The sequence below is a fragment of the Mauremys reevesii genome, linkage group 10, assembly GCF_016161935.1.
Source record: "Mauremys reevesii isolate NIE-2019 linkage group 10, ASM1616193v1, whole genome shotgun sequence".
Lineage (NCBI taxonomy): Eukaryota > Metazoa > Chordata > Testudines > Geoemydidae > Mauremys > Mauremys reevesii.
In genome coordinates this window covers 15,644,519-15,657,810 of record NC_052632.1, presented here as the reverse complement: position 1 = coordinate 15,657,810, position 13,292 = coordinate 15,644,519, and the positions used below count along the sequence as shown (strand labels likewise).

General features: G+C 44.5%; 1 protein-coding gene and 1 long non-coding RNA gene across 5 annotated transcripts in view; one reads left to right on the top strand and one right to left on the bottom strand.

The window, feature by feature from the left end:
• Positions 1-5,503, bottom strand: part of LOC120373618 — a 35,367-nt gene extending 29,864 nt beyond the window's left edge. The window contains exons 1-2 of one of the 2 annotated variants that reach the window (XR_005585605.1): positions 5,036-5,503; positions 3,235-3,300 (exon numbers count right to left, since the gene is read on the bottom strand). This is a non-coding gene — a long non-coding RNA (uncharacterized LOC120373618). The remainder of the gene's footprint in view (positions 1-3,234; positions 3,301-5,035) is intronic. The other variant, XR_005585604.1, reaches the window with a different exon arrangement.
• Positions 231-12,593, top strand: CTXND1 (cortexin domain containing 1). 3 transcript variants are annotated; one of them, XM_039492292.1, is made up of 5 exons: positions 269-326; positions 3,795-3,939; positions 5,640-5,721; positions 9,311-9,387; positions 10,243-12,593. In XM_039492292.1, exon 5 carries the CDS (start codon positions 10,297-10,299, stop codon positions 10,474-10,476), a length of 180 nt encoding a protein of 59 aa, XP_039348226.1. In that variant the 5' UTR covers positions 269-326; positions 3,795-3,939; positions 5,640-5,721; positions 9,311-9,387; positions 10,243-10,296; the 3' UTR covers positions 10,477-12,593. The 3 variants fall into 3 exon arrangements, with proteins under 3 accessions (XP_039348227.1, XP_039348226.1, XP_039348225.1); XM_039492291.1 differs by having other exon boundaries at positions 3,795-3,949; XM_039492293.1 differs by lacking the exon at positions 3,795-3,939 and having other exon boundaries at positions 231-326.
• The last annotated feature ends 699 nt before the right edge of the window (positions 12,594-13,292 follow it).

Below are 13,292 nucleotides of genomic sequence, written 5' to 3'. Positions count from 1 at the left end.
TTGAGTTTCTCCTCTAAATCAGGGGAATCCAGACCGAATATCCCCTCAGTCCCTTGCTACAGAGAGTCCCTGCAGTTTAATGGAAATCGGTAACATTCACTGTGCATGTGCAAAGGAGTGTGGGGTTTTTTTTTTTGTTTTTTTTGCAGGCGACCTAGGTGACAATAGAATTGCTTCCAGGTCTGTGTGGAAGTGAATCTGATTAGCATCTGTATGCAGGTAAAGCTATTGTGAGCACCAATGAAACTTTAGGTACAGTCACAACTGGGACTTAGACCTACGTTACTGGAATGCTAACATATGACTGAAAGCCTCGCATCTGGAAGGTATGGATGCAATTGTATTTATGAAATCCAATGTGGTTTCCCTGTCCTCCCCTCCCTGTACATTGCCTATATTTTATTATGAGAAATGGGAGAAAATTTTCTGTTAAACAGGGAAAGGAGCTCTGTGTACAAAGGCCAGTTAGGAATTTGTCTAATGGACTAATGACACTGGGGAGCTTAGGGGATGTGCATGCACCCACTAGGACAGATTGCTTCTGTTGCTTAGGGATTGTTGCAAAATGGGTCTTTCCCCAGGCCTGAATTTGATTTGCATATAATTGGGCATTCTGTTAAGCAGAGTTACTTCTCATCAAAAGCCTGTGTAAGTGACACAGCCCATTTCCAGCTGAGGGCTGAGCAAACCATCTTGAATAAAATTAAGAATGGCCCTTAATCTTCATCAAAAACCAGAAACAAGCCATTCTGAAGTACAAACAACTGTTTTCATACACTCTTGGATGTTCTGGTAGCTCTGTTTCGGATGAAGCCGAATTAAGGCTCCAAAAGCTCTCCGAGGAAGGCAGGGAGAATTTCACATACTGTTCCCAGTCATATAAATATAGAATCTTAGGTTAATATACTGTGGGTCTCATTCCCCTCACTGAGGCCAGCATGTATTCAGAGTAACTCCACTGGAGTGACTAAAGCTACACACCAGAGTAAGAGCAGTAGAGAAAGATAAACTGACCTTGTATCTAGTCTCAACCTTTATCTTTTGCTTAACTCCTGTCACCCATCCCTTCTGCTTGCTTCATTAGAATATAGGTGTTTTATGTGCTTGGTGACTGCCTGGAAAGATACAGTTACAGCCCCAAGCATCTGTTCTGGCTACACCACAGTGCAGCTATCTCCCTGAGCCTAGCCAACATGGAAATTATCCGCCCAAATTGCTCTCACAGCAGACTCGCTAGCCAGCTCTCAGCAGTGAGCAGAGTCTAGAAGAAAACTGAGGCAGAGCTATGAAGAATTCTATATACCTCACTTGACATGAGGGTGAGGCAAGCCCAGCAGGTAGCCAGATGAAAATGGAAGATTTCTTCCTTGCTGCTATTTAAGAGCCATTTATTAAATGAAAGAAATTAAGGATAAAAATAAAACAGCTGAAAGAAACCCATAATAGGTCATTGGGAGCTGATAAATCTCTCTCACACAGTGCTTCCAGCTGCCAACAAGATGGAAATTCATGTTTAGATTTACATGAAAACACTAATTAACCACACTAGGCACTGTTAATGTTTATGCAATCCACCTGTAATGCACTCTTACTGGGGTAGGTCGTTACCATATCAACTTTATTAGGCCTCAAGCAGCGCTTATTTTGAATGATTAATTTTTCTTGCCTGGATGAGAATAAGCATCGTCTGGATGCGACTCTTGCTGCACTATGGGGGTGAGGCTGTTTAAAAGCTGATAGAGAAATTTCACTAATACTATTTCCTCTATGTGCTTGTCCGTAAGATATTAGGTCATTAGGCAAAAAAATGCCATCTCAATTGTGGCAGTCCTCTAAGGAAGAGCAAGCCGGGGAATATCTTGCTTTCAATGAAAATAAAGGCAAAACTAAGCAGCTTTGGCCAGATTCTCACCTGGTGTAAGTCAGCATTGCTCCCAACATCTTGCTCCTACAGCCATACCCTTTGACAACAATTTCATTTGACCAGATGATTTCTGTGACTCCTTATTTTGCCTGACGCAGCAGCATGACAATTGCTTACTGTGTTGCACCTTGAAAAGGTACTGCACAGACCTTGCAGCCTGAAGCCACCATCACCTTCCTATGTCCAGGCTGCAGTAGGCAAGAGCTGTGCCCTCCACATTCAGGGCTGCCCTCCACCCCCTGGCAGAACAGATAGGTACACAGGCCGGCTCCAGGCCCCAGCACGCCAAGCGCGTGCTTGGGGCAGCATGCCGCGAGGGGCGCTCTGCCGGTCGCCGGGAGGGTGGCAGGCGGCTCCGGTGGACCTCCCGCAGACGTGCCTGCGGAGGGTCCACTGATCCCGCGGCTTCGGTGGAGCATCCGCAGGCACGTCTGCGACCGGCAGAGCATCCCCCCCCGTGGCATGCCGCCTTGCTTGGGGCGGCGAAACGCCTAGAGCCGCCCCTGCCGGTACAGTCAAAGCTGGGGACCTGTCTGCAAAGTTCATCTAGACTCAGGTTTGAGGGCAGTTAAAGGAGCACAGGTCTTATTGTATGGGGTGAAGAGTTCCATTGGAATTCAGGGAATTTGATTCCTAAGGAAGTCATTTGTTCTCTGGATTTCCCTTTCATTTGTTTGCTGTTTTCAGCTAATTTGAAGAAATAAGTACATACCCATTATTAAACAGTCAGACAACGACTGACTAGGGATAGTCATACACTAGCCTTTGAATTGCAGTAAATCACAGAAGCGCAGACTGTTACTGATTTCCTTCCCTGTGCACACTGTTAGCCGATTGGCTGTATCACTAAATTAGAGCCAGGCATCCATCAATCTGATTGTCTAACACCGGTTCAATTTGTATACTGTCCGCTGAGAGCGGAAAGGGCTAGTCTCAATATCACTGAGTTCGCCTGACAGATTTCAGAGGGCCAGACTGGGGCCCATAAGGTATCCCTGTATCACCTGCAGTATGGGTAGCCAGCACAGGGAACAGTGTAGAGAAAAGAAAGAACAGCCTCCATGGGGCTGCTACATCCCTTTCCATGCATGTAGCGGTTAGTGGGTGGGACATTCTCCCCACAGCCAGGGATAGCTCAGTGGTTTGAGCATTGGCCTGCTGAAACCCAGGGTTGTGAGTTCAATCCTTGAGGATGCCACTTAGGAATCTGGGGCAAAAATTGGTCCTGCTAGTGAAGGCAGGGGGCTGGACTAGATGACCTTTCAAGGTCCCGTCCAGTTCTAGGAGATTGGTATATCTCCAATTATTACCTTGCCACCTTTTACCACTGGGGAAAGTAGTCCATCATATATAGGGCTGGTACAAGGCTCTTCCCCCTGGAGCAGAGGGAAAGCAAGAAGCAGATTGTCTCAAGGGCACAAAACCATGACTGGCTCCAAATTTGAACCAATCCAAGTTCGTACATTTCTGTATTCCCAAATCGCATTAACTGTTACTCCCAGCCTACGGCTTGTTCAGTTTCGAAACTGGAGAGTTATATTCTCCGGGGTTGGAAAGTCACCCCAGTGCAATGAGCCCACACCAAGCCCCATTCATCACTGAAGCCCTCAGTCAAGGCTTTCTATACTACAGTGTAGTTAATCTTTAAAAATCCAGCTGTTTAGAAGCAATTAATTTTACTCTAGGTTAATTGTATCCTACACTATGGTGTTTACATTTGTATACCAAACACTTTGAAGTTGATCTATTCCCTCTAGTTATTCTCTTATCTTCTAGTCTTTAAGATACTCAGATGTTCATGAATTAGGAGACTGAGTTTTCATTTGCCTTTTTTATTAAGTTTTGTTCTGTCCTTTTCTTCCTGGCATAGCTCACATGCAGATCCATTTTGCTGCTGTAATTGAGAGCACATCCTGTGAAGTCTACCCTAAGCAAGCCAAGACCTCCTCTTCTGGATTAATACACTAGCCATAGTCTTTGGATTGGCACCAAATGCAGTCCCAAGGAAGCTCACAGTGAGTTTAGGTACACTTCTGCCATTTTACCACAACATAATTATGGGGTGTTTCACTTTGGACATGAGTTGACCCACATGAAGAATCCTGAAAATATGTTTAGTTCACTAAAGTCTCAGTTAATCCTGTACATATACAGGATCTGCAGCAACAGACTCCTTGACTGATACCCACAATGGTTATTAGGCTCTAATTCAGAAAAGCACTCGAGCACATGCTTAAACAGCATTTAAACATGGGCTGAAGTGCTTTGCTGAATTGGGACCTTAATGGAAGGGCTGATGCCACTGCTCTCTCCTCCCCACCAGGCAATGATGCAGAAGATGGCAGGGTGTATTGTAAGTTGGCAGTCTGATTCAAATATGAAAAAGCAGTGGCAGCAGCAGGATACCAATATCAGCACAGAGTTCAACCAAGGGAACCGAATTCAAAGAACTGAACATTTGTATCATTTTTAGGATTTCAATTAACATAACTATCTGCAGAATGCTTTGAACAGTGGAGTCAGTGAAATACATTGGTCATGAGACTTTGCTTTTTCCACATTTATTATAGAATAAGAATCTATTAACTGATATAGGAGAAATAAAAAACATAAAACAGTCATGTAAAGCTTAGTTTCCTGCTAAGGAACAGTAGGAGACAAGACTGATTTTATGGACTATAGAGGTTCATCAGTACCAGGTCAGCCATAGAAGACAGGCAACTGAAAGATGGTGGAACAAGTGAGCTTATTAAGGCCCTGATCCTGCAACAGTATTGCCAATCCAAAGAAATCACTAATCATTAGTCAGGCCCCATAACTCATGAGACTGGCAGAACAGCAGGAGACTAAAAAACCCCAAAACTTTTTTTATTTGCCTTCTGGTTTTTGTACCTTTAGGATGCATTCAGGTCACAGTTTCAAGCTTTTCTCTGCAACTCTGAGGGCTAGAAGCCTTTTTTTTTTTTAAATAAAAGGGAAGCTGGATTTCTGACAATCACAGGATTCCAAGGGCTGGTGTATTAAACACAGAAAACCCCTCACAAACCTCCAAATATCATGAGACTAGTGATAACATTGTGAGGACTGGCAACTGCAACAGGGTTCACCTACCACCAGGGCACCTCCTCATGTCTGGTCTGGGGAATTAGCTCCTTCCAGGTCCAATATCCCCTTCTGCTGCTCATTCACAAGCCCTGCAACCTCTGTCTGCAACTCAGGGTGCTCCCTCTTGATGACTCAGCTGCTCTCTCTTCATGGCTTAGTGCTCCAGCCAGATCATTATGTGTCTCCCCATCCAGGGTACCTCTGGATCATCTGTGCCGTTACCTTTCTAGATTATCCTATAGTTGAAGACTATTGTCACTTTCCTCCAGGGCAGATAGGAAAACCCAGGCCTGCCCCCTACTCTGGATTCCAGCACAGGGACCCCCTGTTCAGCAGCCACAGTCTACTCACTCCCAGACTCTGTTATTTCCTTATGTTCCTTCCTACTCTTCTCCTCTAGCTCCCTGTAGCTAGTTCACCCCACTCAGGTTCTTGCCAGAATCACATACTCACCTAGGGACTGACTATAGAACACATCCCCTGCAGCCCAGCCTACACTGGCTCATCTGAACTTCATCTTCTATTAGGGCTCACCTAGCCAGCCTAATTCTCCTACAGGTGCAGCCTATTAGCTGGGAAGGGGCTAATTAACCTATTTTAACCCTTTCAGGTGAAGTGCGGAGTGAACACCCCATCCCAGCAACACTGAGAATGTAAATCGGGGGCTATATTTAAAGCGTGCAACCCAGTCCGTGAGTAACATCTTTTTTAAGCATAGCAACAACTGAAGACTCTGGTTCAAAATTGTGATCTGTAGTATATATTGCATGTCCAAAATTCCACCTTAATAGCAATTCTTACCATAACTATCCCTGTCCATTATACTGAAGTGCTGCATGAAAATATATCCTGTCCTTCGATATCATTGCAGTTTGTCTTTTCATCTCGGCAGGATATTTGGATTACTTCTGCTCATCCCTTAACTTCATCTGAATTTTGCCATGTCCAAAAATAGACACTTCATTTAGCTTATTGCTATACTTGCAACAGGTCTTAGGGACATATCACATGTGGAATAAAAGTATAATGTGCTCCTTAATCCTCAACCCCCCCAAATCCTAAAATAATGTTCTCATTTCCCCCATACCTCCTGGAGTACAAGCATTAGATCTCCAGGGCTAGCATTGCATTATGTCATAGATCTTCCAGTAGAAATGGATGGTGATCTTGTCACAAAACCAGCTATAATAATACACCAAGATAGGTGGTGATAATCCAGCCATTAGGGGAGTGAATGGTACTGGCCTGTGTGCTAGTTACTTAATAACTAGCAATATGTGTGGATTTCCCCCTCCACAAGTATTGCATATGCTACTTGTACTGTTTAGTCTTGATCACATGAATATTTAGCAGTATTTCATGCTTGAGAACCATGGCACAAATCTTTCTCATCAGCACTTAAAAACATCGGTATCTTGGAGTATTTCATGCCCTGGTCTCAGACCTGCCAGTATTTGCAACTGTACTCATCAGCTCCAATGTACATTTTATTTCATACTGCTGAGTTAACCCTTCTGTTCTGAGCAGATGCAAAGAGTGTTTTTATGTAAGGGTGGGGTTGGGGTTGGGGTTGGGGTGGGGGAAGGGTCCTGTTGTATCTGGATCCTTCAGTTGTTTACTTTCATTGGCCCCATTTGAGGCACTTCACCTCTGATTATGGTGACCGTCAGAATTATAATTATGGCAACATTATCTTAGCTGGATCCATGGGCATGGTGTTCACAAGGGGTATTTACTGTGTGATACTAGATGAAGAAATCAGTCAACTGTCCTTGTACAGCAGCTATGTAATGGTCCTGTCTTGTCAATAACTCCTTTCATACACACTACTGCACCCTTTTAGATAGAATATGTCTTTTATAAAAGATCAACATTTTCTGTGAAATCTGAATACTTTTTATGAGAAGTTTTATTTAGTCAAAAAACAATTTTCTGTCAAAAAACAGTTTCAATGGATAATTTTTCCACCAGCCCTAGCTGAGAATCCATATGTGGGAATCTGTAACAGGGTAACAACATTGGAGAGAGAAATCAAGCCCAAGCTAGCTGTTCACTTAAACCTCCGATTCCAGACAGCTTCCCCATTCAGGACAGCTCTTAACTTTATCTGCTTGAAGTCAAAGGGTGTCAACTTGGGCTGAAGTGCTTTCCTGAACTGGGCCCTTAGTCCCAATTCAGTTGCTCTCGATTCTGATGCCTTTGGATGTTAGCTCAAGAGCAGAGCCAGGCTCAGCTATTATCCTCTAGCACAGTGTTTCCCAAACTTGAGACGCCGCTTGTGCAGGGAAAGCCCCTGGCGGGCCGGGCCGGTTTGTTTACCTGCCCTGTCCGCAGGTCCGGCCGATCGCTGCTCCAGGACAATGGGAGCTGCTGGAAGCGGCGCGGGCCAAGGGACGTACTGAGCACCACTTCCAGCAGCTCCCATTGTCCTGGAGCAGCGAACCACGGCCAATGGGAGCAGAAGTACCTGTATGGACAAATACAGTCCTCCAGCAACAAACCCACAATGCAACAGTCCCTGCAGCAATGACCTCTCTGGTCAAAATTTTTAACTCTGCTGCCCCAGGGTCACAGTGACTGAAATCTGCCCCCCTGTAAAGCATGTTCTGGAAATACCTCTTTACCCGCCTGCCACCTTTACAACCACAGCTGTACAAGCATGGCTCCAGCTGAATCGCGTGCTGCTGCCCGGTCCAGCAAAGAGGTGCTAGCGTTCCTTGGCCTGTCGTGGGAAAGCGCTGTGAAGGCACAGCTGTGGAATTCCTACAGGAACAAAGATCTAGCTCTTGATATTGCAAAGAAGATGCAGAAGCTGGGTTACAACATGGACAAGAACCAATGCTGGGCAAAGGGGAAGAAGCTGCAGCAGGTTTACCAGGAGCAAAGGAGGACAACAGAAAGTCTAGCACTGCTCCCAACAGCTGCCGCTATTATAAGGGGTTCGATGCCACACTGAATCGGGATTGTGCCCTGGACCTGCAGGCTGAGGAGAAGCTGAATGAGGAGAGGGATGTGGAATATGCAGGCCCAACCAAGAACCAGTGGCTCTTGGAGACCCAGCTGAACCCAAAGAGAGAACTCAACACTGGGAAAGGGGCCTGAGGTAGGTGTAATTTACTGCCCCCCAGTAATGCACAACATACGTTCTTCAGAGCTCTTGAAACTTCAGTCTCCTCCCTTTTTCCTCTCCCTCTCTCAAAATGGCAGTGGACTCTGCAGGGAACAAAGGAATTCTGTTTTAAAGTAGCTGGTTTATTTTAAGAGCATGAACTGGCAGTAACAGGCAAAACTGACAGAAAGAAAACAGGAAAAGCCATACTTTTGCCAGTACTTTTGCTGCCATTTGACGTACACATGCCTGCCGGTAACCAAATCATATGCACTGCATTAGAAAAAAAACCAAAACCCGCTTGCATTGATTGTAAGCTACAAGCAAACCAATAAGTGACAATTCAAACTACATGATTTTGCAGAAAATGCTTTGTAAACTAATTGGATGCAGGTTTTCAAGTCCAGAACACATTACCCGCAGGCTGTGATTAGCTGCAGGAAAGTGGTAGAAATAGTGTGTGGTTAACAGGTGGGGAGCTGGCTTGGCCTGACTCACATTGCTATCTGGCAGTCATAGGAGCCCTCTGCCCCTGGTGGAGGTGCCCGTTTATCTGTGCCCGCACAGCTTTCTGGCCCGCTGGGACAATTTCACTGAACTTTTCCCTCAAGTAGAAAGTGATCTTTGCTCAGACATGTCAAGGCAGAGCAGCCTAGTTTCTCCTGCCAGAGTAAGGCACCTTCCCCGCCACCCTGTACAGACCTCTCAGGGAGCATTGCTACAAAGAGGCTGTCCGTACGAAAAGCCCCAGGCAACCATGCCCCTTTCATCAGAGCCGACGGACAATATGGAGGACTGCTTTGAATACACCTACACTGACCTGCACCTTGCACCCAAAGCACCTTGTACTTTCTTTTTTAATAGCAGCCAAATGTGAATGCGCTCTGCCAAAATAGCTGTGTTGGCAGGCGTATTCTGGCAGAACTTTCGGCGGTAAAACTCTCAAATGTAAGCAGGGCCTGTTTGTAGACATACTTCATTGCATTAGTGTCTGGTTCCCATTGCAAACCACCTTTTGATGTCGCTTATTCTAGCTCCAGTTTCTTTTCCCCCAACTGAAGTGTGTTTGAATGTTACTGAACAATAAGGAACTGCTTATGGCTAATTAACGACTAGCTCCAAAGTTGCAGAAGATGTTTAAAGAATGAATCCGTGTTCTTGTTCTTTTCCAGCAAGGGCCCTCGCCTCCTTCACCCACCAGCCTGACCAAGGGTGGATGTCAAGGGAAATCTCTCCTACCGCTCATTCTGTAAGTCGAGTCAGTTTCCCTCCTTTAGGGCCCCAATGTAAATCAGTCGCGTTAAGAGAGAGAGAATTTGCAGGCTACAGAAACTGGCCAGCAAACACTGTCCTGTGCTCAAGCCCACTTTACTCACACATTTAGATAATGGGGTTGGAGAGTCTCTGAGATGATACAGTGCATCAACCCTGCACTAACCATCCCATTCTGAGCAGAGTGGCTGCTGATGCACCTTGAGTTTAAAAGTCACAGTGCCCCCCCTGGAAAGCATGAACTGGCAATACTGCCATTATTGCCAGTAACTCCTAAAACTGCTGCAGCTGAAAGAGGAAATTTATAGGAAAAAATGTTTGTTTTCTTTACTATTTTTCCCTTTGTTTGCTTTGCACGAGTGACAGCACTGTGACTATAGGCAGTTCCCCTAACAGTTGTCTGGGTCTTTTACAGAGTAACAGTGAAGAGTAAACTATTTTAAAAACAGGAGGCTGTAGGGGCCGGTGTGGCAATTGGATTTTTTTTTTTATCAGCAAACAATGGATTAGATTTCAAGTTGATGGTGCCCCTTTAACACAGTTTTCCTTGTAAAACAATAAAAACAGCCACTCTTGACTAGCCTCTCAGGAACAAACAGCAATGAGCTAAATTAACAAACATGGGCATCGCCCCAGAAGAGCCAGACCTGGGTTCTATCTCCCGCTTTGCCTTCTGTCCCATAACATTTCCAGCCTCTCTTACCCACCAGGGTGCAATCCTGCCCATTGAAGTCAATGGGAGTTTTGCCATTGACAACAAAACGCTATTTTCCCCATGCTTCGTGATGCATGTCAATGGTCCTGCTGTTTTGACAGCATGGTTGTTTTGCAGGTGTACGATGATGGTAGCAGTAAGCACAAACCCGGATGAGGAGAGACGCAAACAATGGAGGCCCCAACACCAGAGCCTGTGTACGTTGATGTGGACAAAGGACTAACATTAGCATGTTTCGTCTTCCTTTGCCTTTTCTTGATCGTGATGATTATTCGCTGTGCAAAAGTCATCATGGACCCTTACAGCGCCATCCCAACTTCCACATGGGAGGAGCAGCACCTGGATGACTGAAAGGGACACTGCGGGAAGCTTTCAGAGCACAACCTGGAAGGCCTTTTCATTCAGAGAAGGTGAATGTATATTAAACCGAGATACAGAGTGGTGCAAATACAGCATATCAGTTACATTTTCTTGCACAGCAGGTTGTAAACATCATTGTGTCCCTATCTGATGGTACAGCCTATTTCTGGTATAACCTTCATATATTAACAAGAGAAATTATGATTGTAACTTGAATAGCACAAAAGCTTTCTAGGCAATAAGGCTCCCTTAAAGCTTCTAATATAAACCTCAACCTGGCATTCTTTTTCCTTAAGGAATATTTTTCTATATTGTTTCCAATAAATAAGAGGATGGATAGCTATCAGTACTTGGAAAAGCAATAAGGGCATTTGATCTTTCTTTGACAACGGGTTGCTTATAGTATGTTTGTCAGCTGTTTTTGTGTGGCTCTTAAGGCTATGAAAATCCCACACCTTATAGGTGTGCAAAGTCTAAGGCTATGAAAAATGCCATACCTTATTGGTGTGCAAAGTCTCCTGGGAATTTCTGCCCCTGGGATGGCAGTGAATGTAAGTACTAAAATGGCTCATATGGTGGAGTAGAGAGGTGTGCACAAACTTATTCCTGGCTAACTGAGTTCTAGGCACATACTTTCCCCTGCAGTATTGTGGAAATGTACTTCCAAGGGTCAGGATTATGAAATACACAAAACTTGTGGTGATTTTCAAATGAGCAGATGTACAATTGCTCCCCTCTTTTATTTACAGGTGTTAAGAGTCAGCCTTGTTCCTACCCATCTGGGTTGCACAAGGTTAAAGGAACAAAGGCAAGAGAAGAAGAGACGTAACTCAGAACTAGCTACTCTAGATAAGATGGGGTTATATTTTCCTACTGGTCAGTAAGAAGAAGAGTATTTAGCAACAGCTTAGAACATGCATTCTGCTGTGGCAAAATTAAGTACCTTTAATAGAAGAAATTTTCACAAAATTGTAATATAAATATCTTCCCTATTTCCCCTTCTTAACCATTCACTAATTATTGCAGATAAGGAGGAGAAAGGGATTCAAAGAGCACCCAGACTATATTGTGCAGCTTTGAAGTTTGGAGGGAAAGGAATTCCCTCTGAAAAATAAATCCTAGGTTCTTTATTCCCAGAAAACTTTCAGTCCTGTCTCTGTTGCAAAAATTCACCCACAGCTGCCTTCCTGCAGTGACTACAGGTTTTGCTCAAGGGAGTCCAAGGAACTAATGGAGTAATAAGGAGTTTACCCTACAGGAGTCATGCTGCAGATGCTAGGTTTCAGCTAGAGCTGCCATGGGTGTATCCGTGAGGAACCAGTTTCCACCAAACTTGGAGGTATCCAGCTACTCACACACAGAGGGGGGTATTTAGCTATTTGCCCCTTATATTTCCAACTCCATTACCATGCTGCCAGGTGCCTTTCCCAGATAAGGTTGCCTCCATGTGGTAGGGTGCATTGTATAGGAAGGGGGTATCCAATGGTTGGAGCAAGGAATTAGGAATTAAGGTTCCTTGGTTTCTATTCTCAGCTCTGTTGCAGATTTGTTACATGACCAGACAAGTTACTTCATTTCTCTATGCCTCACTTTACTCATCCGTAAACTGAGCCACAGTAATATTTGCCTGCCTCCCACTGTGCCCTGAAGGTTAATCAAGATCAGCAGAGCACTTGGAGATCCGTAAATAAGAAGCACTGCATATAGAGACAAAGTATTAATTTATTGTTATTACTTGTGAAGTTGGAATAAAGGGAGTGGTTGAGACTTATTATAGGGTAGGTTAAATTCCCCCCATTTCAGAGGAACCCCATAAGGTGCTCTGCACCATTTAACACCTGCCTTAAGGATCAGATTCTGCTGTTCTTAGTCCTGGTTGTTAGCACTTTGCTCCGTTAATCATCCCACTGGTTTCAGAGGGATTCTTTGTGGCGTAAGATGCTATTCCACATTATTAAGGGCATCCAAATCTGGCTCAAAGAGGTGTGGAGAGCATTGTGCAGAACTTCTGCACTGGGATGAATTTCACCCTCAGTTCATTTCTGGTGTTCATTTGGGAGAAAGGAGTTTACTATAAATGCTAGGACCTACCTGGATAGTGCAGCTCTCTACCCACCTACCTGACCTGGTTGAATTACCCATTGCCACTAATTTAGCTGACAAGTTTAGCTCTTGTTTCTGCTGGCCAGTTATCCTCAAACTGGTTGTGGATTTTTACAATGTGAACGTTATTCAGCATAGTGTGTGCAAACAAATGGTCGTCTATTTTGTTCCTGGCTACGGCACTGTGAGTATCTCTTTAGACTATATGAATTATTGCCTAGGTCACATGGTATTGTTTCTGCTCCCTGAGTGGGTGGCTCAATTTTGTCAGCCGTAGTCACGTTGAATAGTATCTTACATTGAGTTTATTGCAGAGTCCAACACGAGTAAGGGGAACAGAATCAGTCCCTTCATTGGCCAGAGTCACTTTTTTGTTTGCAAGTTATCTGCGCGCATAACTGCTCGGCCAATCGACAGTGCAAATGAGGCTTGTGAACACACTAGTGAATGTTTATCTGCACCCATGACACTTCGGCTTACTGTAGGGTCACCACTAGGTCCTCAATCCAGCAAAACATGCAACCACCTTAGAGTTGCAGTTTGGCAATTCAATACAAGGGGAGCTACCTATGGATATGTCTGTTTTCTACTAATAATGCATTTCTGTTTCAGCTGTAACCTCCCTTGATTCATCCTTCTGTTGGTAAAAGGAGAATTCCTCATGCTTATTAGGATTTCCATAAGCATCTACCCAGTCATAAGAC

Excerpts from the sequence above, each read along its gene's own strand:
- CTXND1 (XM_039492293.1), top strand. The coding sequence starts at position 10,297 with ATGGAGGCCCCAACACCAGAGCCTGTGTACGTTGATGTGGACAAAGGA.